Source organism: Enhydra lutris, unplaced genomic scaffold (assembly GCF_002288905.1).
Source record: "Enhydra lutris kenyoni isolate GAN:26980312 unplaced genomic scaffold, ASM228890v2 scaffoldscaffold37, whole genome shotgun sequence".
Taxonomy (NCBI): Eukaryota; Metazoa; Chordata; class Mammalia; order Carnivora; family Mustelidae; genus Enhydra; species Enhydra lutris.
The window spans coordinates 25,839,585-25,866,493 of record NW_019154121.1 but is presented as its reverse complement, the minus strand read 5'-3'; the positions used below and the strand labels follow the sequence as shown (position 1 = coordinate 25,866,493).

Here is a 26,909-nt window from a genome sequence, read left to right as displayed (position 1 = left end):
ACGTTATTTCATTGCCACCGTCTCTTATTTCATTCATCTAACGAGTATATAGTCCCTACCATGTTCATAGGACTGTCAGTTATTACTTAGGCTGGGGTGGGACAGAGAGATATACGTATCTGTATGTATATCCTGTAGGAGTTTACTGTCTTCCTGACTTGACGTTAAGTGGCAGTTAAATTAGTCTATTCTATTGAACTGTTGGACTAGTCCTCTATGAAATAGGACTGTATACAAGTTAATAAAATAAGTGGCAGTGGTAGTAGAGTTATAGGGATTTAGGGGAGAATGAGTGGAGTAGAAATAGCAGTTTCCCAAGAGGACTTCTAAGGAATTAGGATTTAAAAAACAAAGAATGTATAGATTTGGTCAGACAGAGAAGATCAGCAAGGATGATACATGAGCTGAGACTCAGAGGTGGGAACAAGTGCATTGTATTTAGAAAACGTATAGCCGAATGTTATTCTTGGGATGGTATGGGACATGGAGACGGGGAAACATAAAGTAATGTCAGATTATCTGAGGCTAAAAAGCCGAGGCAGAAGTTTGACTTCATTCTATAGAAAGGTAGGACCTAGAAAGTTTTCTGAGTACCAAAGAATGAACAACTTTAGTGGCTGTCCCTAAAAACTAATGTTCCCTTCTTGCCAAGTGGCACTCGTCCAATAATCAGAACTGCTCCTCTGCCTGGAATAAGTAGTAAAGTGGTAAGAAATAGAGGAGTCAAGGAAGTAGGGAAGAATGATCTAGATGTCAGCTGTGGAGTGCTTGCTAAATGACATCACCCAGTTGGAAGCATTACCTATGTTGTTGTTAAGATGACCACAGAGCATAATCAGAGTCTTTTTCAGGGGGCAGGCCCACCCTTCCTGACAGGTGAATTTTCCTCCTGTGTTGAGAGACTTAAAAAAGAAGAGCCCCAGGACTCAGTTCAACAGGTGGGAGAAAAAGCAGTTCTGAAATATATACAGGCTGCAGTTGTTCTCTCCGGTTTTTGTGGATGAAAATAAGGTGCCAACTCGTTAGCTCCCTGATTCTTGTCATCATGGCTTTTCCCTTGGGAACAGCACTGACTGTGCTCATATTAATACCTTTCTGATAACGAGGTGTTCCTTGAAAAAGGAAATTATTTCTATAGTGTTCTTTGTAAATTTAATCACTTGCCATTTGACATTCCTAAAAAAGATGCTTTCTGTGAACATTTCTTCCAGAAAGCTTTTCCTGAAATCTGTGGTAGAAGGGGCAAGAATATGACCCAAAGCCTTATTTCACAAATTTCAGGAAATAGAATGGTCCTGTTCTCAGACTCTTCTCTTTATTTTCTCTCAACTTCTGCTTACCCTCTGAGGGTCATCCATAAGTTCACAAGATATAGTTCCCTGGTTTTTTTTCCCCCCACATGAAGCCATTTCTTAACACATAATGGAAGGATTTGCATATCACAGTTAACCTTAAATGTAATTTACTTGTGAAGGCAGATGCACAGTCATCAATCAATGAGATTCCTTTTCCCGTGCTGTGAGAGGTGTGAAGACAATTCTTGAGGCCACCAGTTAACCCAGGGACATTACTGGTAAGGGCAGGTCTTCTTTTTTTCTCTCCAGGTGACCAAGGAACTCTCGGGGCAAAAGAGGAGGAAGGCCATTTAAATGGTCTAAAGCAGGGTTCATGTGCTACCTTAGCAGGGCAGCAAAGAAAGATCTTATCAGATCAAAGAGCTGCGTTACAGCATCCAAGTCTCCAAGAAATAGGGATTGTACAAAAAAACCTCGACCTTGGAGCATCTGGTCAGGATAAGAACAATCCAGGGCATAAGCTGACAGGTACTCCAGACCACCTGGAAGTTCCACCAGGACCAAGATTTTATTCCTGCTTTGTCTGTGGAAAGGTCTTTCAGCTAAAGAGGGACTTGGTAAAGCACAAAAGAAGCCACTCTAAGAGCCAGCCCTGTAAATACTCAAAGTACAAAAACAAATCCAGAGGGAACCCCGAGCTCAGGTGGCACCGGATGATCCCACGTAAGAAGCGGCGTTTCCAGTGTGGCAAGTGCGAGAAGAGCTACTGTCTCAGATGCAGCCTGGTCACTCACCACCGGGTCGTTCACTCGGGGCTGCAGCGCTATCCATGCCCCGAGTGTGACAAGACCTTCCAGTGTGAAGCCACTTTGAAGAAGCATCTGCGTTTGCACAAAAGGGAGAAGCCATTTTCCTGTGAGCAGTGTGGCAAGGGTTTCATCCAGCAATGCAAGCTCAAGGAGCACCGCAGGGTGCACACCGGGGAGAAGCCTTTCCAGTGTCCAGAGTGCCACAGAAGCTTCCGCCTGCAGAGGAGTTTGAAGGCCCATCTTTGCCAACACAACGAGAAGAAGCCCTTCCTTTGTCCTGAATGTGGCAGAAGCTTCTCCCGGAAGGCTGCCATGAAGGCCCACCAGAGAACGCACAGTGGAGAGAAGCCGTTCTCTTGTGACGATTGTGGTAGGAAGTTCACACACAAGATGAAACTCACTGAACATATCAGAGTCCACACCGGAGAGAAGCCCTTCCAGTGTCCCGAGTGTAAGAAAAGTTTTCGCCTGAAGAGAAGCCTAAAAGCCCATCTGTTTCAGCACAGTGGGAAGAAGCCCTTCCAGTGTCCCGAGTGTGACCGGAGCTTCTCTTGGAAGAATGCCATGAAGGCCCATCAGCGTTTACATAGTGAGGAGAAGCCATTCTCCTGTGGCGAGTGTGGCAAGAGGTTCACCCGGCCCTCTAAGCTCACTCGCCACGGCAGAGTCCACAGCAGGCAAAAGGAATTCTCCTGTGGTGAGTGCAAAAAGACCTTTCCTCGGCAGTCGAGGCTCACGGAGCACCTCAAAGTCCACACCAGAGAAAAGCCCTTCTCCTGTCCTGAGTGCCCCCGGAGCTTTAGCCGACACTCGCACCTCGCTGAGCACATGAGACTTCACAGTGGGGAGGACCCTTTCCAGTGTCCCGAGTGTGACAAGAGCTTCTTCTGGAAGGCCTCCATGAAATTCCACCAGCGGATACACAGGGGCGAGAAGCCCTTTGCTTGTGGTGAGTGCGGTAAGACCTACACTCAGCAGTCTCAGCTCACGGAACACAAGAGAATCCACAGTGGAGAGAAACCCTTCCAGTGTCCTGAGTGCCACAAAAGTTTCCGTCTCAAAGGAAATTTGAAAAGCCATCTGCTCCAGCACAGTGACAAAAAGCCATTCTCCTGCGTTAAATGTGGCAAAAGTTTCACTCAGCAGTACAGGCTTACCGAACACATTCGAGTCCATAGTGGGGAGAAGCCCTTCCAGTGTCCCGAGTGTGACAAGAGCTACTGCATAAGGGGAAGCTTGAAGGTCCATTTGCATACGCATAGTGGAGAGAAGCCCTTCAGGTGCTCGGAATGTGGCAAGGGGTTCCTCCAGAAGAGAAGTCTGAAGACCCATCTGCACCATCACAGAGGGGAGAGGCCTTTTTCTTGTGATGAATGTGGAAGGAGCTTTACGTACATGGGGGCACTGAACACCCATGTTGCAGTACATGCCAAGGAGGAGCCCTTCAGTGTCTAGGTCAGGCGGTGCAGAAAGGAGGCGACAGCTTTCAGGTGGAACTAGCAGCTCGTGGGTCCACAGCATGCGCTGGATGAGGAATTCACAACATGTGGGCCTCAGATACGCTGGCCGGCTGCGCAGCAGGCAGGGGGTGATGGCTGCTTGACAGAGACTCCCGATAGTCCAGACATCTCCGCTCTGTAATCCCCATGGGCAAGGCCTGCCAGTCAGGGAAGGAGCATTTTCTTTCCGCTTCCTGTTCCCAGGCCTCCTTACTTAAATTTGTGTTGAGATTTTCAGTGTTCTCATAGTGAATTTTCATTCTCTCCCGCGTGGTGAGAGAGCATCTGTGTTTCGGCAGGATTTCTCTCTATTGCCAAAAATAAATGTCATCTCCCATCTCCTTTGTTAACAGTGGTGCACATACCTGTCATTTCCCCTCTGGATTAATTTAAATCACCTAAAAGTCCACAATTGCAAGCCACAGAGTCTTGTATCTAACCCCTCTGCATTTTCAATAGTGTGTGTCAATTCGCCAAGAAACAGACTTGCCTTAATATTGGAGTCTCTTAGGTAAATACCAAAGGGAAAAATACTGCCAGTCCAGGACATCTCTCCATTTTTTTTGTTCTGTGGCTTAATCTATCATCATAAGGTGATTTTCCATCCTGTTCTAGCAAACCTTTGTCTGTCTTTTGGACTGTCTTTTAATATCATTCCTACAAAAATGTATAGATTAGCTTCCTTAGGGAATCCTTGGGGCCTATGTAAATTTTCCATTTTTGTAGTACGTGGTGGTCGTGGATTACCTGAATCAGCCGGAACCAAGGGCACCCCACAAATCAGCGTTTATACAAAAAGGAGAGATGCCACCTCCAGTTGGTCCATCCCTGTAGGTGCAAGCATCTCGTGAATCAGTGGTGCCTTTGTGCAAAGAAAAAGACACTTTCCCTAACCCATGCCAGGGCGTGTGTGGGCTGGATGTCAACCTTGGCTGGCCTCTTCACCAGCGTACCTCAGGACAACTCTGTGCCTGCCTGGGAGACATGTTGAAAATACAGGCCCTGTGGACCCTCCCCAGATGTACTGAGTGACAGTCTTTTCAAGTGAAGTTGTTTAAAAAGTTTCAGAATATGTGATGTAGTGAGTGGCGAAACTGGAAGAGGGAAGGCTCTGTTTGAAAGCATTTTAGTCATCCTGTGAAGTTAAGGTTAGGCCTTTTCCTTTAAGCCTTTTCTCTCCTCTGTTTTGTATTAAAGCTGCTCATAATGAAAGTTTCTTACCTTATGGATGTATTAGCTCAGGCTATAACAAAATGCTACAGACTGGGGGGCTTAAACCACAGAGACTTATTTTCTTACAGTTCTGAAGGCTAGAAGTCCAAGATCAAAGTGCCAGCAGGGTTCTGATGAGAACTGGCTTCCCAGGTCCTCATATGGCTTTTTCTTTGGGTACGGGCAAATCTCAGGTGTTCCTTCCTCTTATTAGGAGGACACCAATCCTATTGGATTAGGGCCTCTTAGCCTTAACTAATTGATATTGGAGAACCTAAGGATGTGCACTAGACCTGAACAAAGTGAATGAGGAGGCACAGATTAGGAGTGCGGTGCTTTCCTAAATGGGAAAAAATACCAAGAATGGTGAAGAAGCACCCCCTCCCCCCAAAAAACCCTCAAACTAACAGCTAGCTCTGTGTGTCTGCCCGTCTCTCTTCTGAGCCACAGCTTGGGTAGTGATGTCATGTGTTCTTTCTTAGGTGCTGATGACTTTCAAGTCTACAGGTCCATATCCATAGTTGACCTTCCTCCTGGGTATTTCTGACTTCCATAGGCATCTCGCACACAAATGCCCAGGATAGGACTCCTCGTCCGTATCAGCCCTCTGCACCTCCTTGTATACTCTCTTGTGTTTCCCACCTCCAAAGTCACACTAACTAGTTCCCAGATCTGATAATGATCTAGGTTTTCCTACACCCAACCTGTCTCCTAAATTCCTCCCAAACGCCCTCCTTTATCTCTACCATCACCCCTAACTGAAGCCAACTTTTAAAAAAATCGTTTAGTGTTAAGAAAAAAAATTGTTTAGTGTTTATATTAACAGTTTTTTCGGGTAGTGCATTCATCCCCCTAGTAACAGATTGGTTTTCCTAAAATGCAACTCAAATGTTATTCTCCAAATAATATTTTTAGAAGTTTGTGATTTTATTATAAATGCAAACTAACATGACATTAGGAAAAAACCTCCAAGCTGACCCAGACCTGCCTTTTCAGCTGAAGCTCGTTACCTCTTCATCATGTGAACTTCACTCTTACCCAACGACTGCTCTCTCTCCCAAGTGCATCCTGTCCTCATAACTGCTCCCTCATCTTCCTAACTCCTTGCTCCAGCATTCAGTCTCAACACCAGGAACATTTGGGATATGTGCACAGTGTCAGCACATCCTCTAAACTCCTTTTTCTAATAGCACTCTTCGCATCCACCTGTAACCTGCCTGCTTCCCTCGTACTCCCTCGTACTCCCTTGTACACTGAACTCCTGCCAGGGCTGGAATTTGATCTCGCTTTTGCATTTTCTCCATCCAGATCAAGCCGTTTTGTGGCGTAATACTTAGATCTATACTACACCCACTAACACAGGCGGGGTGGGGTGAAGGAGCACCAAACCACGTAGGACTTGATTATGGACTTGAGGGTTCTAGGGAATCAGGTAGACACAACTACAAAGCAGCTAGCAGGAATAGTTGGATGTGCGCATGTTCTCACATATACACAGAAACTCTACCAACCCCCTTCTGAATGATCTTGTAGACTAATTTCAGAACCCATAAAGAGATCTAAGTTTAAGTGGCCCAACAAGACAAAATCAGAAGATGAATTCACTCCATATAAATTTAAGTAATAGAGAATTCTGGAAGATACCTTAAAATCAGTACATTTCATTCACCAAAATATAAATGGATTCTAACATTTAAAAATACTAGTAAATAAAAAGTGAAGAAGTGATATACAAACAAGTGGATATGAAAAAGAGCCTTGGAAATGAGAAGGTAAAGTTACTGACTCACCTGAGACCCTGAATAGAGCAAGCTTTAGGAATCTACCCAGAATGAAGTAGAGAGAGAAATATGAAAAAGTATGAAAGCAGTGAAGATACACAGAGAATTGAGAGCTTCCGATATATAACTAACAGTTCCAGAAGGAAAAAAATAATAATAATAAAGGGGAGAGGCTGAGTAGCAATACCTGAAAATGGCGGAGAGGTTTCCAAAGTTATCAACTGAGAAGTGCACTTCCATTTCATAGGAGGATGGTAAAAATTAATCCATACCCATAGTGATGGTGAAACTAGCTTCAGGAATAAGGAGAAAAATCGGGGCATTTGGGTGCCTCAGTGAGTTAGGCATCTGTCTTCAGCTGAGGTCATGATCTCAGGATCCTGGGATCAAGCCCCAAGTCAGGCTCCCTGCTCAGCAGGGAGTCTGCTCCTTCCACCCTGTTCATGCTTGCTCTCTTGATCTCTCTCAAATAAATCTTTGAAAAGAATAAAGAAAAACATGAAGGGCATGGAGAATTGGGGGGATTATAGGTATGTTTATTATCGTGATTCTGAGGATGTTTCGTGAACTTACATATATGGCAAAACTTAGCAAATTACAAGTTTTAAATATATACAGTACATGGTATATCGATTGTACCTCAATGAAGCTGTTAAAAAAATCAAGATCGATCACTAATATGTTAATATATAGTTTCTGAGGGGCGCCTGGGTGGCTCAGTGGGTTAAAACCTCTGCCTTCAGCTCAGGTCATGATCTCAGGGTCCTGGGATCGAGCCCCGCATCAGGGTCTCTGCTCAGCAGGGAGCCTGCTTCCTCCTCTCTCCCTCTGCCTGCCTCTGCCTACTTATGATCTATGTCTGTCAAGTAAATAAATAAAATCTTTAAAAAAAATATATATATATATATAGCTTCTGAAACAGCTGAAGAAAAAGGGAATACAGAAAAGTTTCAGTCCACCTGAAGGCAGGAAAAGAAGAAAATAATTTCCAGCGTGATGAGAATAATAAAGTAATGAGTTAAGTACACAGAAGACTGTCATATATTTTAAAACTTCATACTATACAAAGTTTACCAGAGTGATGACTACAGACAATAAAAAATGAAAATAAAATGATAGAAAAAAATACTGAATGAAGTCCAGTGAAACTGTATGAGAACAAGTTAGAATTCACGGCAAAATCCGTAAAAATCCACTAAGAAGATCTAAGAATCACGAACTTGTTTGGAAAAAAAAAAAAAAAAAAAAAAGAATCATGAACTGTAAACACTTAACAATGTGGATTTGTAATATGAAAAGCAAAAGTTATGGGGTGCCCGGATGGCTTAGTTAGGTGTCTGCTCTCCACTCAGTGCTCTCCACTCAGAGCTGAATCTGCTTCTTTCTCTTCCTCTGTGAGCTTTCACTTTCACTCACTCCCAAATACTTAACATCTTAAAAAAAAAAAAGCAAAAGTTAACAAAATGACCAAAATAAACATACTATAATTTTAGTTGGATAGTTAGCATAGCTTTCATAAATGTGTGCATCAGACAATAAACTTAAGAAGTATTAATAATCTGATATGAACAGCAAAAAATTTACCAGTTTTGCCCAACTGAAAGCCCTGTATAGGAAATAACATCGGTTTTAAACACATACAGAGGACTTATGAAAATTAACTATGTAGTAGGTTACAGTGAAGTGTCAACATATTTTTAAAAGACCATTTCATGGAGGGGCGCCTGGGTGGCTCAGTGGGTTAGGGCCTCTGCCTTCGGCTCAGGTCATGATCCCAGGGTCCTGGGATCGAGCCCCGTATCAGGGTCTCTGCTCAGCAGGGAGCCTGCTTCCTCCTCTCTCTCTGCCTGCCTCTCTGCCTAGTTGTGATTTCTTTCTGTCAAATAAATAAAATATAAAAAAAAAAGACCATTTCATGGTGGTCAAATTTCTCCTACCATGAAGTGTTAATTTAGGAATAAGAACAAAAACTTTAAAAACAAAACTTGCTAGGCTTAGAAACTTTAAAAATACCCCTCCTAAGGAACTAATAGGTTAAAGAGGAAATCACAATGCAACTTTAGAATAAACGTTAGAAGTTTTTATATTACCGTATTTGTGAACTGAAGTTAGAATGACAGATAAATCGTGATTTGTACACATATGTATTGTAAAATTTTGTGAAAATAGTTTCATAGTCAAAAAGCAGGACAAAGGGAGTTTTCAATGAACTCTTCCTCTGGAGATAGCTAATCCCTTCTTTAATGTTCCCATAGCGCTTCATACTTCCCTCTGTTAATAGTATTACTGAATATTGTTTTGACATTGTTTTTTCACAAGCCTGAGATGAGATGGCAAAACTCAGTGATGACTTGATTAATTTATTTACATGTACCTTGCAATGTTAAAGATATTTTGAAGGTGTAGGGCATCTGGGTGGCTCAGTCGGTTAAGTGTCTGCCTTCAGCTCAGGTCCTGATCCTGGGATCGAAGCCCACTGTTGGGATCCCTGCTCAGCAGCGAGCTTCTTCTCCCTCTGTCTCCTCCTTCTGCTTGTGCTCCCTCCCTCTCTCTCTCTCTCTCTCTCTCTCAAATAAATAAAATATTTTTTTTAAAAAAGATATTCAGATGATTCAGATGGTATAAAGAATGTTCACCTGTGAGCCATTGGCTCAGCTTGAGTAATAAGTCCTTAACAGTACAGATCTGTGACTTACAATGGGGTTATGTCGCAGTAAACCCGTCATAAGTTGAAAATACTGTTTAAAACACCTGAACCTACTGAGCATCATAGCTTAACCCAGCCTACCTTGAATGTGCTCAAAGCACATTAACCTACAGTGTAAACCACTGGACACAAAGTCTATTTTATAATAGTGTCAACTATCTCATGTAATGTACTGAATAGTGTATTGGAAGTGACAGACAACGGCTGTGTAGGTACCGATGGTTGTAAGCTTGTTGGATTTTGCCCCTTGTGATCGCATGGCTGATTGGGAGCCGCAGCTGCCCACCATCACGAGAGAGGATCCTCCAGCATTCACTAGCCAGGAAAAGATCAAAATTCAAAATATAGTTTCTATTGAATTCATATTGCTTTCACACCATTGCAAAGCTGAGAAATTTTAAGTGGTACCATCACAAATCAGGGGACCATCTGTACTGATGGAGCACCTGTGTAACCTTGGTTTTGGTCCTCTCCTCGCCACCCCTTTCTCATCCCAGCTCCCAGAGGTAGCTACTATCCCATCGAGTATTCATGTACATGTCTGTACGCTTTTCCTACATGTGTATTACACCTAAATCATATATAGTGCTATTTTATATGTTCTAAAGTTTCTGTAAGTACCATATTGTATGTAATTTGTAGCATGCCTTTTCACTCATTATGTTAATGCTATGCATGTATTCTGTTTTTAGCTATAGTTCATTAGTTTTTGTTGCTAGATATTTAAATTGCTTACCTGTTTTTGCTCTTAAAACAATGCTGCTAGATATAGCTTAAATATAGCTCCTATGTAAATGGCCAAAAATAGCACCAAGGTAAGACTTGCTGGGCGATAGGATATGCACATATTCATAAGCAGATACTGCATTTCCCTAACAAGATGGAACATTTTTGTGTTTTTATTGCCATTTCATTTTTTCCGCCTTTCTGTGAATTCACTGTTCATAATTTTGCACATTTTCCTCCCGGGCAGTCTTGATTTTTAGAAGTTATTTCTATTCTCTGGATGCTTTTCCTTGTAAATATCTTTTCCCAGTCTGACCTAATTTTGGCTGTGCTATTATGCTTTTTGATGTAAAAAAAAAGTTTTAAATCTTAATCTAATTTAATGTATTGGTCTATCCTTTGCACTTTGTACTTTCTATATTTGAAGACTGTGTATATGAAAATACTCAAGCAGCATTATTTATGGCCACATTTTTTTTAACTGCCCCTGAATATTTAATACTACCCTACCTTCTGTGGGCTGAACTGTATTCTCCAAAAATCCCTGTGTTGAAGTTCTAATCCCCAGTACATCAGAACAGATCTGTATTTGGACACAGGGCCTTTAAAGAGGCAATTAAGGTAGAATGAGGTCATTGTGGGTGGGCCCTAGTCCAATATGAAGAGATTAGGACACCCACTGAGGAACAACCTTGGCAGGACACAGCAGGGACATGCCCATCTGCAAACCAAGGAGTGTTGAGGGGAAAGCAACCCTGCTGACACCTTGATCTCAGACTTCTGGCTTCCCGAACTGTGAGAACAGTTAATTTCGTTAAACTGTCCAGTCTGTGGTACTTTGTTATGGCAACGCTAGCAAATTAATATATTGCCTTAAATTACATCCATTTAAGAGTATAATTAATAAGATTATGAGGAACATGGGAAAACTTCGATGTGGTAACAAAAAAAAGATACGTGTCTCAGAACCATAAAAAAGTACATGTCTGTGGACAGAGACTGGAAATTTATATGAAGAAATAGAGCATTTACATGAGACCATCAGAATTATAAACAACTTTTACTTATTAAGTTTATTGTTAAATTTCATATATTTTTAATTTTTTTTTTTTTTAAGAAAACCTTTAAGGTGGGGATAGCAATTACATGTATCTCAACACTTCAACCACGCTGGGTGGTTAAGAGTGAAAGACTCTTAAATTTAAGGTCCATTTCATATTAGGTTATAAGACAGTTTTTTTTATTTTGTAGACTGTAAGTCATGTTCCTAATTTAAGTCCATGGGGTCAGCGATGCTATATGTTTGCCTGACTCCCCGATAATGAATTCCCACCACCTGTCTCGCCCTCTCCAGCGCCTTTCAGCGCGTCTGGGTCTCGGTCCTCGTCGTTTGGAGACCCCCGGCAGAGCGAGATGACCCGCCACCGATAGCGCGGCGGCCAGTGTGCCCAGTTCTGGGAGGGTGGCTCCTGCGGCCGACGCTGTCTCCTCCGGGCCGCAGGGGGCGCTGTGGGGAGGATGCGGGGGGCGGGGGGGGGAAATCGGGCTCGAGTCCCAGCGTGCACCGCGCGGGGGCTGGGCCTGCAGGGCTGGGCGGGGCGGGAAGCCTTGAGCCGAGGTAGGTTCCGCGGGGCCCGCAAGAACTCGGCGTCTACCGGACCGCCGACGGGCGGGAGCGCGAGGGCCATGGCCGAACCGGCTCCGGTAAGAAAGGCTCTCCCCGCGGACGTACGGGGGCGGGGCTCGGGGCGGGCTCCGGGCTGCGGCTTGGCGGGTACCCATCCGGGTTTCATTCGGGGCGGCTGCAGAGGACGGGTGGAGCGGAGTCCGGGGGTCGCTGGAGGCTCGGAGTGGCCGGTGACCGCCACTTCTGGGACTCGTCCGTGGCCGCCCTCGCGAACAGACCGAGCGTGGACCAGGCCTCCTCAGCAGCGGGCCCAGCCTGGGCCGGCATGCCCGGGAGTGGCGGAGGCAGGCAAGGGAAAGCAGAGAAATGGGTCTGGAGCTGGCGGTGCGTGTTCGAGCTCAGCCGGTTTTACGTCAGTTACTGAGTTCAGAACAAGAGTTTTAAAAGACTTAAGATTTTGAGGGTTGAAGCGATTGTCTGGCAGCGGCTTGAATAAGGTAATTTAGCCGCTAGGGCGTTAGAGGTTGTGTTGAGTGTAAGGAAGGAAGGAAGACAAGTTGGAAGGAATAGAATAAGATATAAAAACTTAGACAGAATATACATTATTTAATTATTTAATGTTTTGTTGTAATCGAAGTTTAGAGGGAATGGCCATTATGTTTTTTCAAAATAGCATATAAATTTTCATTCTGACCATTTTTCCTGATGACTAAACGAATTCATGAGGTTATTGATTTCCAAATAACGTTAACAGTCTCCGCTAAGAAAATGTAATTTCTAGGATTAAATATTTAAGATAGGCAACACCTTTATGGAGAAACTATAAATAAATGGGAGATAACCAGGCCTATAAAAGGAAGACTAAATACAGTAAAAATGATACTTTTCTTCCAAACTCATATATACATTTATTGCAGTTGTATTAAAATGGTAGTAAGATTTTTGTGAATTTAGACAAACAGATTCTAAATTTCATATGAAAAAATAAAGGTCAAAATATCATTCTGAAAAAAGAACAACGAAAGGGGAATTGCACTAGCAGACAAAACTTATTATAAGCCCATCGAATTACTACCGTGCTGTTTTGTGTAGGGACAGACAGAACAGTGGAAATGGAAAGAGAACCCAGATGCAGACTGTACTGTGTTGAATAGTGTCTCCCCCAAATTCATGTCCTTTCTGGAACCTCAAGATTGTGTGACCTTACTTGGAAGTAAGTTGATGCAGATTTAATTGGTTAAAATGAGATCATAAGGCAATAGGGTAGGTTCTTAATCCACCATGACTGGTATCTTTATAAGAAGAGGTACAGAGACCCAGACGCAGAAAGGGAGAACACCCTGTTACAGTGGAGACAGAGATTGAAGTTAATGCACCCTTGATAAGTACCAGGGATCGCCGGCCACTGCCAGAAGCTAAGGGAAAGGCATGGAAAGGATTCTCCCCTGGAGGCTTCAGAGATAGCATGGCCCTGCTGACACTTGATACCAGACTTCTAGCCACTGGAACTATAAGAGAATACATTTTTATTGTTTTAAACCACTCAGGGTACTTCGTTACAGCAGTTTTAGGAAAGTAATACAGAGACCTTCAAAAGCAGTATTGGGACAATTGCCTTTTCCATTTGGAAAATAACATTGAGGTAAATCACGACTGTATATAGTATATAAAATATACATTGAGGTAAATCACCACTGTATATAATATATAAAATAAATTTTTAAAAAATGCGTTCTAGATAAATTTAAAATCTAAGTATGAAAAGTAAAACTTAAGCCGTTTGGAAGAAAATTTAGTATATCTTTCCAACCTACATATAGAAATTTTTTTTTAAAACAGAGAAAGCAAAATGACCTAAGACTGATACATTTGCATTGAAACTGAAAATATATGTACAATATAAGCTTAAATAAAATTAAAAGATAAGACATACACGAAGATAAAGTTTTTTGTTGTTGTTTTAAGAGTTTATTTATTTGACAGTGAGAGAGACAGCAAGAGAGGGAACACAAGCAGGGGGAGTGGGAGAGGGGCAGGCTTCCCACTAAGCAGGGGGCCTGATGTGGGACTGGATCCCAGGACCCCAAGATAATGACCTGAGCCAAAGGTGGATGCTTAACTGACCAGGCCACCCAGGCGCCCCTAAAAGAATGTATACTTAATGAAATTAGAGTACTTTAACAAATATATAACTTACATGCTTCTAGTTATACATCTTAGAAAGTTTGATTTATTCAAAGCGATCACAATAAAAAAAATGTTTTAGGGCGCCTGGGTGGCTCAGTGGGTTAAGCCGCTGCTTTCGGCTCAGGTCATGATCTCAGGGTCCTGGGATCGAGTCCCGCATCGAGCTCTCTGCTCAGCAGGAAGCCTGCTTCCCTCTCTCTCTCTCTCTCTCTCTCTCTGCCTGCCTCTCCATCTACTTGTGATCTCTGTCAAATAAATAAAATCTTTAAAAAAAAAATGTTTTAAACACATTTGCTTGTGTTATTTTTTCTTATGCATTGTTTTAAATAGAAGTGAAATTGAAAACCAGTTCTGGATAAACTCTTAGTATTCTAGGAACAGGTGGCATCTTAGTTAATAACTTAAAGGAAACAACAAATATTACGTGAGAAGCATTAGAAACATTTCCTTTAAAGAATAAAACAGTTGCATGCTATCATCACTATTACTCAACATCGCTCCAGCCAGTACAGTAAGATGAAAATAAGAAATGATAGGCTTAGTCTTGTATGCAGGAGACTATAGACCTGTAATTTATAGAGTTCTGTGGAAAACCTATGAGTTTAAAATAAACAACTTATCTTTTGCTTAAAAAAAAAAAAAAAAAAAAAAGAGGGGCGCCTGGGTGGCTTGGTTGAGTGGCTGCCTTTGGCTTAGGTCATGATCCCAGGGGCCTGGGATTGAGCCCCGCATTGGGCTCCCTGCTCAACGGGGAGCCTGCTTCTCCCTCTGACTCTCTCCCTCCTATCATACTCCCTCTCATTCTTTCTCTCTCTCAAGTAAATAAATTCTTAAAAAAAAAAAAAAAGAAATTACAGGCTTAAATCATTAAAAGAAATGTTAAGGGGCGCCTGGGTGGCTCAGTGGGTTAAAGCCTCTGCCTTCGGCTCAGGTCATGATCCCAGGGTCCTGGGATCGATTCCCACATCGGGCTCTCTGCTCTGCAGGAGCCTGCTTCCTCCTCTCTCTCTGCCTGCCTCTCTGCCTACTTGTGATCTCGGTCTGTCAAATAAATAAATAAAATCTTTAAAAAATAAATAAATAAAAGAAATGTTAATTTGCAGATCTCATTCTCTGTGTAGACACTCCAAGGCCATCAACTGACAGTGTTAGTCAACGAGGAAATTTGTTTCCAAAATAAACATAAAAATGATCTTCCCAAGCTTTCATAATTAGAAAATTTAATGGGAGGGGTGCCTGAATGGCTCAGTCTGTTGGGCGGCTGCCTTCTGTTAGGTCATGATCCTGGAATCGTGGGATCAAGCCCCACATTGGGCTCCCTGCTCGGCGGGGAGTCTGCTACTCCCTTCGCCTGCTGTTCCTGGAGCTTGTGTGCCCTCTATCTCTCTCTAACTCTCGTTCCATGTCAAATAAATAAATAAAATATTTTTTTTTATAAAAGAAGAAAATTTAATGGGCCAAACCCCTCAAACATGGTAGCAATAAAAACTCTACAGTTTGTAGGAATGAACCTATCAAGAATTATATAAGGTCTATATGAAGGAAACTAAATTGTACTAAAACACATAGAAATGTCTAGATAAATGAGAGATGTTTCTGGAAGGAAAGATCCCGTGTTTTAGAGATCCAGTTCTCTCAAAATTAGTATATTCCTATCAGAATCCCAATAGAATTTGTGTAAATTTAGCGAAGTATCTTTCCTATGTATGTAGATGAGAAAACAGATAAGAAAAATCAAGATAATTTCCTGTGGAAAATAATGGAGGTGGTGGTGGATGACCACGTCCTCTTAAATAGCAAAATATCTGATAAAGCTAAGAATTAACCCAAAGAACAAATAATCCAGTCAAGAAATGGGCAGAGGACATGAACAGACATTTCTGCAAAGAAGACATCCAGATGGCCAACAGACACATGAAAAAATGCTCCACATCACTCGGCATCAGGGAAATACAAATCAAAACCACAATGAGATACCACCTCGCACCAGTCAGAATGGCTAAAATTAACAAGTCAGGAAATGACAGATGCTGGCGAGGATGCGGAGAAAGGGGAACCCTCCTACACTGTTGGTGGGAATGCAAGCTGGTGAAACCACTCTGGAAAACAGCATGGAGTTTCCTCCAAAAGTTGAAAATAGAGCTACCCTACGACCCAGCAATCGCACTACTGGGTATTTACCCTAAAGCTACAAATGTAGTGATCCGAAGGGAGAGGGTGATGGGGTTATGGACATTCAGGAAGGTATGTGCTATGGTGAGTGCTGTGAAGTGTGTAAACCTGGTGATATATACATTATATGTTAATAAAAAAATTAAAAAGTATAAAAAAAACTAAGAATTAAGCAGTGCAGTACTGTAGCAAAAAAGACACATTCACCAATGAAACAAAAATATACCCAAGTATAAATGGAAACCTAGTTAATGAAAAATGATCCCAAATCAATGGTAAAAGAATGGACTGTTCAAGAAACTTTGTGATGAGTGAATATCCACTTAAAAAAGGAATTATATTCCTTTTGGTTATGATATGCAGAAATAAGTTCCAGATGAAGAACGTCTAATTCGGATAAAAGTTATAAGAATGTTATGAAGAATTTAGGAGAGTATTTTATAATCTTAGGAAGTCTTCCAAATCAACATACTAAACCCTGAAGCCACAAAAGACGTTCTTCTGCAAAGTATAATAATATAAAAAAAAAAAGAGGGGCGCCTGGGTGGCTCAGTGGGTTAAGTGTCTGTCTTCAGCTCAGGTCATCATCCCGAGGTCCTGGGATCAAGTCCCACATCCCACATTGTCCCACATTGGGCTCTCTTCTCAGTGGGGAGCCTGCTTCTCCCTCTGCATCTCCTTGCTCATGCTTGCACTCACTTTTTCTCTCTGAAATAAATAAAATCTTTTTAAAAAAGCATTTGCTAGTCAATCAAAGGATTATTAACCCTAATATGAGAAATTAATAGAGCCCACAAGAATGTTGAGCAAAGGATGTGAACAGACCTGCACAAAGTTAAGTGGAATGTTCCCCTCCCCAGAAAAGTATGAAAAGGATGATAAGCTTCACAAATTAATGCAAATTAAAACAATGAAATACAATTTTTTTTTAACCCATTACAGTGGCAGAATAAAAAATAAAAAGGTTTAAGGACCAACCTGTGCTGGCAAAGGTGTACAGAAGTAAGGGGCGTCTGGGTGGCTCAGTGGGTTAAGCCTCTGCCTTCTGGTCAGGTCATGATCCCAGGCCCCAAATCGGGCTCTGCTCAGCGGGGAGCCTGCTTCCCTTTCTCTCTCTGCCTGTTGCTCTGCCTACTAGTGATTTCTCTCTCTCTGTCAAATAAATAAAATCTTTTTTTAAAAATGAGAAAGAAGTCTTATTAGCAAAGGGTGATTCTTTTTGGAAGGCAATGTAATGGTATTTGTTAAACTGAACATGTTTATAACTTTTGATTTAGTAGTTTTCCTTTTTAGGCTTTATCTTACAGAGGTAAAAGTGCGAATATATTGGGAAGCATATCAGAGCATTGTTTATAAAGGAAATGGAGACAATGTATGTCCCATCAGTGGGACGTATATTTCATGCCATATGTACCCATGGCATGAAATATACTACATGGCATGAAATATACTACAATTTACAAAAACCTGGTTTTGCCTCTACACATTGACCTGGAGAGGTATCTTTAATATATTAAGTGAATGAAGTTACCCAGTGATTTATTTCCACTGTTTTATTTTTTTTTAAAGATTTTATTTATTTATTTGACAGAGAAAGAGAGAGAGGTCATAATTAGGCAGAGGCAGGCAGAGGGGGCTGGGGAGTAGGCTCCCCGCTGAGCAGAGAGCTGGACATGGGCCTCAATCCAGGACTCTGAGATCATGACCTGAGCCAAAGGCAGAGGCTCAACCCACTTAGCCACCCAGGTGCCCTATTTCCACTGTTTCAAAAGAAAAAAAATTCCTTACTATCCGTATGCATATGGAGTTTGAACAAGCATAAAGAACTATGGACGGTGTAGTGGGTAACAGCAGAACCACGTGACTGGAGTAGGGGAAGGAGTATTTCCCAAGGAGGAAGCTGCTGAATAGACAAAAGCAGTGTCCACTACAAAATTTTTTTAACCTGATGACAAGGAGGGGCACCTGGCTGGCCCAGTGGGGAGAGCATGCGACTCTGGATCTTAGGGTTGTGAGTTTGAGCCCCACCTTGGGGATAAAGTTTACTTTAAAAAAAAGAATTGATGAGAAGGAGCTGAAATCCTTTTGAAGCACTAATGCCTGTGTATGTATTATGTCTGTCATTTCAGTTGCCTCTGACTTTTGAGGATGTGGCCATTTATTTCTCTGAGCAAGAATGGCAGAACCTAGAGGCATGGCAGAAGGAGCTTTACAAGCATGTTATGAGAACCAATTACGAGATTCTTGTTTCTCTAGGTAAGAAGTACTCAATTTTGTGGGGAAGTCATGGAACTGGGTCTAGAAGAGGTCCTGTTTGTTAGGTCAGATTTCTCAGAAATTAACTCAGAACGGTATTTTTTAGCCCAGAGTCTTCTTCGTTAATACTTCCTTAAGCAGGGCTAATCCTTACTCAAGGGTAGACCCTGAGAAAGGAAAATATTTAAGACTTTGATATGTGGTGGTCAGCGGTGACTTAGGGTTTATAGTCACTACACGCTCACAGATTGCTGTGATTTCCATATGGGAGCACTCCCAGCTCATGTCCATAATGTATATCTTTACCCTAGGATGTCTCTACCTGTCGGTTTTTACTGTGGGGTTTGCATAACTTAGAAAAGCTAAAATATTTCCCTCCAGTGAGATTTTGTAAGGCTATACCCTGAGACGGTTAACAGCAGCAGTCTCTTCATGGTTATGGTAATGGATGTTCTTTTTAGTCTTTTTGCTTACTTGGTCTTTTAAAAATTTTTTTAATTTATCAAATTAATGATATCCTCACTCTTGTACTCAGATAATTCTCCAAGGCAACCACTGTTAACCTTTTCTGTTTTAGTTTTTACTGGACTTTCCACCAATCTAACTATCCATGCTTTGATCTCTATTACTTGATTTATCGAGTGTAGGCAGCATTAACTCATTATGCCACCCAGGCATCCCTCAGTACTTACATTTAGGTCTTTGGTCCATTTTGGGTTAAGGTTTTTATATGGTGTGGGGTAGGGATCCAACTTCTTTTGCATATGGATATCCAGTTATCCCAACACTATTTTTTGATAAGAGTATTCTTTCCCCCATTGCACTCTTTTGGAGAATCAATTGTCCATAAATGTAGAAGTTTATTTCTGGATTCTCAATTCCGTTTCATTGATCTATATGTTTATCTTCATGCCTACACCATGCTGTTTTGATTGCCATTACTTTTAGGATCAGTTTGTCAATTTTTGCAAAAAAAAAAACAAAAAAACAAAAAAACAAAAAAAAGAACCACCAAAAAACCATAACAACAAAAACAGATTAGATTTGGGGTATATTGTCATCTTTTTTTTAAAATTTATTTTATTTTTATTTTTTACATTCACATTGTTTAATTATAGCTATATGTTCTTTAATTTTTTAAAAAAATTGTAATAGATATATAATATTAATTAGTTTCAGGTATATATCGTAGTGATTCACCATCTCTGTGTGCTATGTTCACCACAAGCGTAGCTACCATCTGTCACCATAGAACGCTAGTACAGTACCATTGACAGCATCATTGAATGCCTTTCATTCCTGTGACTCATTCATGCCATAACTGAGGCCTGTGTCTCCCCCTCCCTGTCACTCATTTTGCCCTTCTCCTTCCCCTTTCACTCTTGCAGTCATCAGTTCATTCTATTTATATGTCTGATTTTGCTTTGTGTTTCTTTACTCATTTGTTTTCAAACGAGATGATTCTAAGTAAATTATAAACCAAAGAAGAAATCACAAGAGAAGTTAGAAAATATTTAAAGTTGGATGATAATGAAAATATAAAGCGGCAAAATTTGTGAGATACACCAAAGCACTTAGAGGGAAGTGTATAGGTTTAAATGTTTATATCAGAAAAGCAGCAAGGGTTTCTTTTTTTTTTTCAGTCTTCTTACTCATTTTAAAAAATTTAAATTCAGTTAATTAACATATAGTGTATTACTAGTTTCAGAGGTAGAGGTCAGTGATTCGTGAGTGTTATATAATACCCAGTGCTTGTTACATCACATGCCCTCCTTAATGTCCATCACCCAGTTACCCCATCCTCCCATGCCTCTCCCCTTGGGAATATTGTCATCTTAACAATATTAGGACTTCCTATTCATGAACATGAGATATCTTTCCGTTTATTTATGACTTTTAAAATCTCTTTCGGCAATATTTTATAGTTTCTATTATGTAAGTCTTGCATTTCTTTTTTTTTTTTTAAGATTTTATTTATGTATTTGACAGACAGAGATCACAAGAAGGCAGAGAGGCAGGCAGAGGGGGGCGGGGGAAGCAGGCTCCCCGCTGAGCAGAGAGTGTGATGCGGGGCTCGATCCCAGGACCCTAAGACCATGACCCGAGCCGAAGGCAGAGGCTTAACCCACTGAGCTACCCAGGTGCCCCATTCTTGCATTTCTTTTATTAAGTTTATTCCTAAGTGTGGTATTCTTTTTGGTGTTATTGTAAATTGAATCGTTTTCTTGGTTTTATTTTTGGAAAAATACTTTTAGAAGATGCTGGGAGGCACCTGGGTGGCTCAGCGATTTAAGCCTCTGCCTTCACCTCGGGTCATGATCTCAGGGTCCTGGGATGGAGCCCCGCATCAGGCTCTCTGCTCAGTGGGGAGCCTGCTCCGCCCCTCCCCCTCTGCCCACCTCTCTGCCTACTTGTGATCTCTCTCTCTCTCTCTCTCTCTCTCTCTCTCTGTCAAATAAATAAATAAATAAATTTTTTTAAAAATTTTATTTAAAATTTATTTTATTTTAAATTTATTTAAAATTTTAAAAAATCTTTTAAATTTTTTTTTTTTTTAAATTAAAAGATGCTGGGGCTTCAACAGATGAAGATTGAGAATAGGTGTATGGATTTTAATAAAAGATAGTGATTCCCTTTCTTCTAAGAGCAGACTTAGAATTCTTTTGGGATTGAAGTCAGATTTCAGGGGGCAAGGAGGGATCTGGAGCACAGTGACCAGTCCACACGTACTACGCCACTCTGACATTTTATCCCTGAGGCATTACCTGGCTTACTCTCTTTCTCTGATCTGAACTATACACTGATCTCCCTTTAGCAATCTATGAAGCATAATTTAGGTTCTGTAAAAGAGATATTATTGAAAGAAAGTTTTACTTGAAAATTCATGAACATTTTATTAGGGGAATGGGGTTATATATTAGACAGTCTTGTAACTATTTTCATTTGCTTATTTCATTGCTTGCAACCCTTTTTATCTAGCAGAACTCGGCCATGTTTTGGGTTGTGATTAGCACTGTCACCAGCGGACTTCTGAGAATATTTACCTACTTTGAAATTTCCTAGGATCGGCATTCCAGTTCTTACCTTGCATACCCCCCTCTTCCCATGGTATCTCCAGTTGTCTGTGGGGCTGTTCCACCATTCTCAAAGCACACTACTAGTGAGTTTTATGAAACCCATGACAAAATGCACATTCCTAGATATATGGGGACTGAGGCAGGATTTTATTTTATTTATTTTATTTTATTTTTTAAAGGTTTTATTTATTTATTTGACAGAGAGAGACACAGCCAGAGAGGGAACATAGCAGGGGGAGTGAGAGAGGGAGAAGCAGGCTTCCCATCGAGCAGGGACCCTGATGCGGGGCTCAATCCCAGGACCCTGGGATCACGACCTGAGCTGAGGGCAGACTCTGCTCAACAACTGAGCCACCCAGCCCCCGCCCCCAAAAGACAGGTTTTAAACACTAAACTGCTTTAACAGGTCCAGATAGATTAGGAAGTACTGTTAGGAAATGTGGGCAGTTTTGCTCCTCCTTGCGTAAACCTATAATCTATTTTTTTTTACTTCTTGTCTCATGCGTTTTCCCAGGAGTACATTTTGAAAATTTTAAGGCATCTCGGTGTGCTTAAATTTAGTGCTCAAAGAAACCAAACTACCCTGTCTGACATTTTTGCACAGATAATGGACTCCCCAAACCAGAACTAATATCCTGGATTGAACAGGAGAGAGAGTTCTTCCAGAACTGGCAAGAAACACAGAAATCGGGAACCATAATTTGCTCTTCTGCTCGTTTGCAATTTGATCCATTTATCGAGGGCCATCAGTTTTGGGGTGAGTATTAAGAAACCAGGGCCATGGGCGCCTGGGTGGCTCAGTGGGTTGGGCCGCTGCCTTCGGCTCGGGTCGTGGTCTCGGGGTCCTGGGATCGAGTCCCGCGTCGGGCTCTCTGCTTAGCAGGGAACCTGCTTCCCTCTCTCTCTCTCTCTCTCTCTCTCTGCCTGCCTCTCTACTTGTGATCTCTCTCTGTCAAATAAATAAATAAAATCTTAAAAAAAAAAAAAAAAAAAAAAGAAACCAGGGCCATGTCCTCAAGACAGTACACTCAGTTTGTTCCAGTTTTCTGATCTGGTCTTCCTGTTTGGCTGGGCTGAAGCTGGACAACTGGTATATTCTAGAGAAGCACAGTAAAGTACAGTGGTTGGGAGTGTGGGTTCAAGAGTCTGAGTCTGGATCTTGTCTTTTCTGGTGACACCTTGGGCAAGTTGTTCAGCCTCTTAGTATTTCAATTTCCTGATCTAGAAAATGAAGACAACTAAAGTACCTAGATAGGACTATATAGGTTAACATATGTGAAGTGTTAAAGTGATACCTGGCACACACTAAGAGCTCAGTAAATGTGAGCTGTTGTTAGTGGTAGGGAAGGCGAGGGGGATGATGGAAGGACTCAGAGACTGGTTATCCACATACTAGTAACCCAAATTGCTTCCTTCCTGTGTGGAGACTGTTGACTCTCCTTGATTACCTAAAACTCAGCTCTCCTGTGTTGTTTCTTATTATGATGGAAGAGTCTGAGATTCTTAGAAAAATTTTTTTAAATTTTATTTATTTATTTGACAGCGATCACAAATAGGCAGACAGGCAGGCAGAGAGACAGAGGAGAAAGCAGGCTCCCCTCTCTGCAGGGAGCCCCCCCCAGGATCCCAGGACCCTGGGATCATGACCTGAGCCAAAGGCAGAGGCTTTAACCCACTGAGCCACACAGGCACCCTCTTGGAATTTTTTTTTTTTTTTAATATTTATGTATTTATTAGAATGAGAATGAGTGGACGTCAGGGCAGAGGGAGAGAATTTCAAGCAGATTGCCTGCTGAGTGTGGAGCCCAACTTGGAACTCAATCTCATGACCCCAAGATCATGACCTGAGCCAAAATCAAGAGTTGGATGCTCAACCGACTGAGCCACTCAGGTGCCCCTGAGATTTTTGGATTCTTAAAAGTCAACATTAAAGTATGGAATGAGAAAACCAATGGGAGCATCATCCCAAGAAATCTTGTCAATAGTTTTCTTGAGTTTTTGGCTGCCCCTTTCTGGACAGTAAAGAAAGGAGTTTTGCTCCACAAATTATTTCACTTTTTGCCACCTGTTATCCATTCTTCCAAAAACCTTTTTTTTTTTTTTTTAAAGATTTTATTTATTTATTTGTCAGAGAGAGAGAGAGGGAGAGAGAGCAAGCACAGGCAGACAGAATGGCAGGCAGAGGCAGAGGGAGAAGCAGGCTCCCTGATGAGCAAGGAGCCCGATGTGGGACTCGATCCCAGGACACTGGGATCATGACCTGAGCCGAAGGCAGCTGCTTAACCAACTGAGCCACCCAGGCGTCCCTTCCAAAAACCTTTTTAAAAGGTTTGTGGGGTAGGGGTGAGGAGGGGGGAGAAGAGCCCAGGCCCTGCTGCCTAGCCTTAGGGACATCCCCTGGGTCACAACTGTGGTGTTAGGGTCTGTGAGTGACAGTGCCGTCATCACTTGGTGATTTCAGGAATGTCTGCACATCAGAATGGCAAAATGTGATAGTCGTGTGGTTGATGGTGGTGAGCATTTACAGGTGTGTTCAGTATGCCAGTCACATGCTCAGCACCTTACATGCAGGAACTCACCTAAAGTTCATGACAATGTAATGTCCTGTCGCTTCCCTGTGTCTACAGAAGGAACTGAATGAAGCCAAGAAAGAGAGATTAGCTTGACAAAGGCTACACAGTGGAGAGATAGGATTTGAACCCAAATTCCAAAGCTTAGGCCTGGTGTTTGAGACCTATACTTTCCTCTCTTTTTTTTTTTTCTTAAGTGTAACTTAAGTATTCTCTACACCCAAAGTGAGGCTTGAACTCACGACCCCGTGAAAAAGCCACATGCTCTTTTGACCGACTGAGCCAGCCAGGCACCCCTGTATTTTCCTCTTTTAAGATATGTTTCTCAGTTTAGTTTTCGGCAGACTCTCACCAGACAGTCTCTCAGCCATGACAGAACCACAGTGAAGTGTCCCTGATGGTGGAGACCCGTGGGAGCTGGGTTCCCAGGCCACCAGATGGCACCGTTCCCTAAGGTCTCTTTCCTGGTGACATAAGCCTTTGGTCATGCCATAGGCAGGAATACTGACTGTTTGTTTCTATTTCAGGCCCACAAGCTGTGCATTCAGGAGAAGCTGAGTGTCGTTTCCAAGTAGATCGTGGAGCGGGCCAGTGCCCCTCCGAACCCTCCCGAGGAGGAGGAGATGATGTTTCCTTCAGGCTTGACCAAAGCATCGCCCTCCCGACCCCACCCGGCCGTGACGCTCGGGCTCTACGTCCAGCAGCCCCCACAACGCGGGAGGCCTCCTCCTGGGGGGGCACCCAGCACCCTTGCGCTGTCTGCGGGGAGAGCTTTTGGACGAAGGACCACTTGGAGAAGCACCAGAAAAGCCACTTGAAGAACCAGCCGTGGAGGTCCTGGAAGAAACGCAGCCGCCAAGCTGATCAGCAGCCGCAGCGGAGCCGCCCTCAGGCTCCCAGGCGCTTCCGGTGTCCGGACTGTGGGAGGAGCTTCCGGCGGAAGCGGCCTTTGCTCGCGCATCTGGCTGTGCATGCGGGCGAGAGCGCCCTGCGGGACCCCGAGTGTCGGACGTGCTTCCCGCCCAAGCAGCCTCTTCTGGGCCACCGCCTCCCGCATGAGGGGAAGAGGCCATCCCGGTGCCCCAGATGTGACGGGAGCTTGTGGTCCAGCAGCGGCATGCAGGCTTGCCAGGGCCTGCCCGGCCGGGAGAGGCTAGACTCCTGGAGAGAAGGCGATGGCACCTTCCCGAGCAGGGCTGAGCCGGCCGCTGTGCCCTCGGGAGGGAGGCCGAGCCCGTGTGAGGAGCGCTGCGCCCGCACGGGAGCCGGGGAGAGGCCGTTCTCCTGCGCCGAGTGCGGTAAGCACTTCGCTGCCAGGTCCAAGCTCGCCGGCCACCTCCGTGTGCACACGGGAGAGAAGCCCTTCCGGTGCCCGGAGTGTGGCAAGAGCTTCCGCCTGCGCGGCCTGCTCAGGGGCCACCAGCGCGTGCACCGCGGCGAGCGGCCCTTTCCCTGCCGGAAGTGCGGCAAGGCCTTCGCCAAGCGGTGTAAGCTCACGGAGCACGGCCGCGTCCACAGCGGGGAGAAGCCCTTCTGGTGCGCCCAGTGCGGCAGGAGCTTCCGCCAGCGGGGACAGCTGCTGAGGCACGAGCGGCTGCACAGCGACGAGAGGCCCTTCCAGTGCCCCGAGTGCCCGCTGAGCTTCCGCCTGCAGAGCATGCTTCGGGCACACCGGCTCCGCCACGGCGGAGAGCGGCCCTTCTCCTGCGGCGAGTGCGGCCGGGCCTTCACGCACCAGTGCAAGCTCCGCGAGCACTTGAGAGTGCACAGCGGGGAGAGGCCCTTCCAGTGCCCCGAGTGTGCCAAGAGCTTCCGCCTCAAGGGCATCCTGAAGGCGCATCAGCGCACGCACAGCAAGGAGAGGCCCTTCTCGTGCGGGGAGTGCGGCAAGGGCTTCACCCGGCAGTCCAAGCTCACTGAACATTTCCGCGTGCACAGCGGGGAGAGGCCCTTCCAGTGCCCCACCTGCGACCGGAGTTTCCGCCTCAAGGGGCAGCTGCTGAGTCACCAGCGTCTGCACACCGGGGAGAGACCCTTCCAGTGCCCCGACTGCGGCAAGAGCTACCGCGTGAAGGCCGACATGAAGGCCCACCAGCTGCTGCACGGCGGCGAGATGCCCTTCTCCTGCGAATGTGGCAAGGGCTTTGCCAAGCAGTCCAAACTCATCGAGCACATCAGGACCCACACGGGGGAGAAGCCTTTCCAGTGTCCCAAATGTGACAAGAGTTTCCGCTTGAAGGCTCAGCTGCTCAGCCACCAAGGCCTGCACACAGGGGAGAGACCTTTCCGCTGTCCCGAGTGTGACAAGAACTTCCGGGAAAAGGGACACATGCTTCGGCACCAGCGCATACATAGGCCTGAGAGGCCCTTTGCCTGTGGCGACTGCGGGAAGGGCTTCATTTATAAGTCGAAACTAGCGGAACACATCAGGGTGCACACGAAATCCTACAGTGCTCCAAATGAGCCGGACATTAAGAAGAGGCTCAGCCAGCTGTTTGCGATGATCGAGGCCGACTGGAGTTGAGGCCCGTGGAGGGTATCCAGAGCCTTGGGGGAGTTGATATGGCCTGGAAATTCACAGCAGCCAGAGCCAAACCCACTGGAAGACAGATTTTAGGAAGAGGGCCCCCGTTTTGAGCAAGAATGTAACTCCGGTTAGGAAGTTGAGAAACCACCCAGGATTTTCTTATTTAGCGCACCACCTGTCATATTTCCTATCTATTGATAAAAGAGATACCTGTTTTCCCTGCCATCGTAAGTGGTAACTTCCCCGCAAATGCTAAGCTAGCTCTGAAATCCCCGCTGGAACTAGGACAGCCCCTCCAGTACTGTTCTGCAAGCTGAGGACGTGGGGTGGCTCTAAAATGTCCACTTGAGTCTTCTGCACGGTGTGATCCTAAACTGGGGGGTTTAAATCCAGTGGATTTTGTTTGCAAGCCTGATATGATGTTGGATTTGTTTTTGAGTCATTTATTTTGAAACCGACAGCAA

The 26,909-nt window shown here is 43.7% G+C and overlaps 2 protein-coding genes across 3 annotated transcripts in view; both read left to right on the top strand.

Annotated features, from left to right (window-relative positions):
• The window catches only part of LOC111154343 (zinc finger protein 425), a 10,478-nt gene extending 3,511 nt beyond the window's left edge, over positions 1-6,967 (top strand). The window contains exon 4 of the mRNA XM_022513894.1: positions 1,605-6,967. Coding sequence (XP_022369602.1) covers positions 1,605-3,559 — 1,955 coding nt within the window. The 3' untranslated portion in view covers positions 3,560-6,967. The remainder of the gene's footprint in view (positions 1-1,604) is intronic.
• Positions 1-26,909, top strand: part of LOC111154342 (zinc finger protein 786) — a 27,585-nt gene extending 676 nt beyond the window's left edge. Inside the window, exons 1-4 of one of the 2 annotated variants that reach the window (XM_022513893.1) lie at positions 11,691-11,733; positions 18,145-18,271; positions 21,953-22,105; positions 24,446-26,909. In XM_022513893.1, the coding sequence (XP_022369601.1) occupies positions 11,716-11,733; positions 18,145-18,271; positions 21,953-22,105; positions 24,446-26,442 (2,295 nt within the window). In that variant the 5' untranslated portion in view covers positions 11,691-11,715 and the 3' untranslated portion in view covers positions 26,443-26,909. Of the gene's footprint in view, positions 1-11,690; positions 11,734-18,144; positions 18,272-21,952; positions 22,106-24,445 lie in introns of those variants that run through there. The other variant, XM_022513892.1, reaches the window with a different exon arrangement.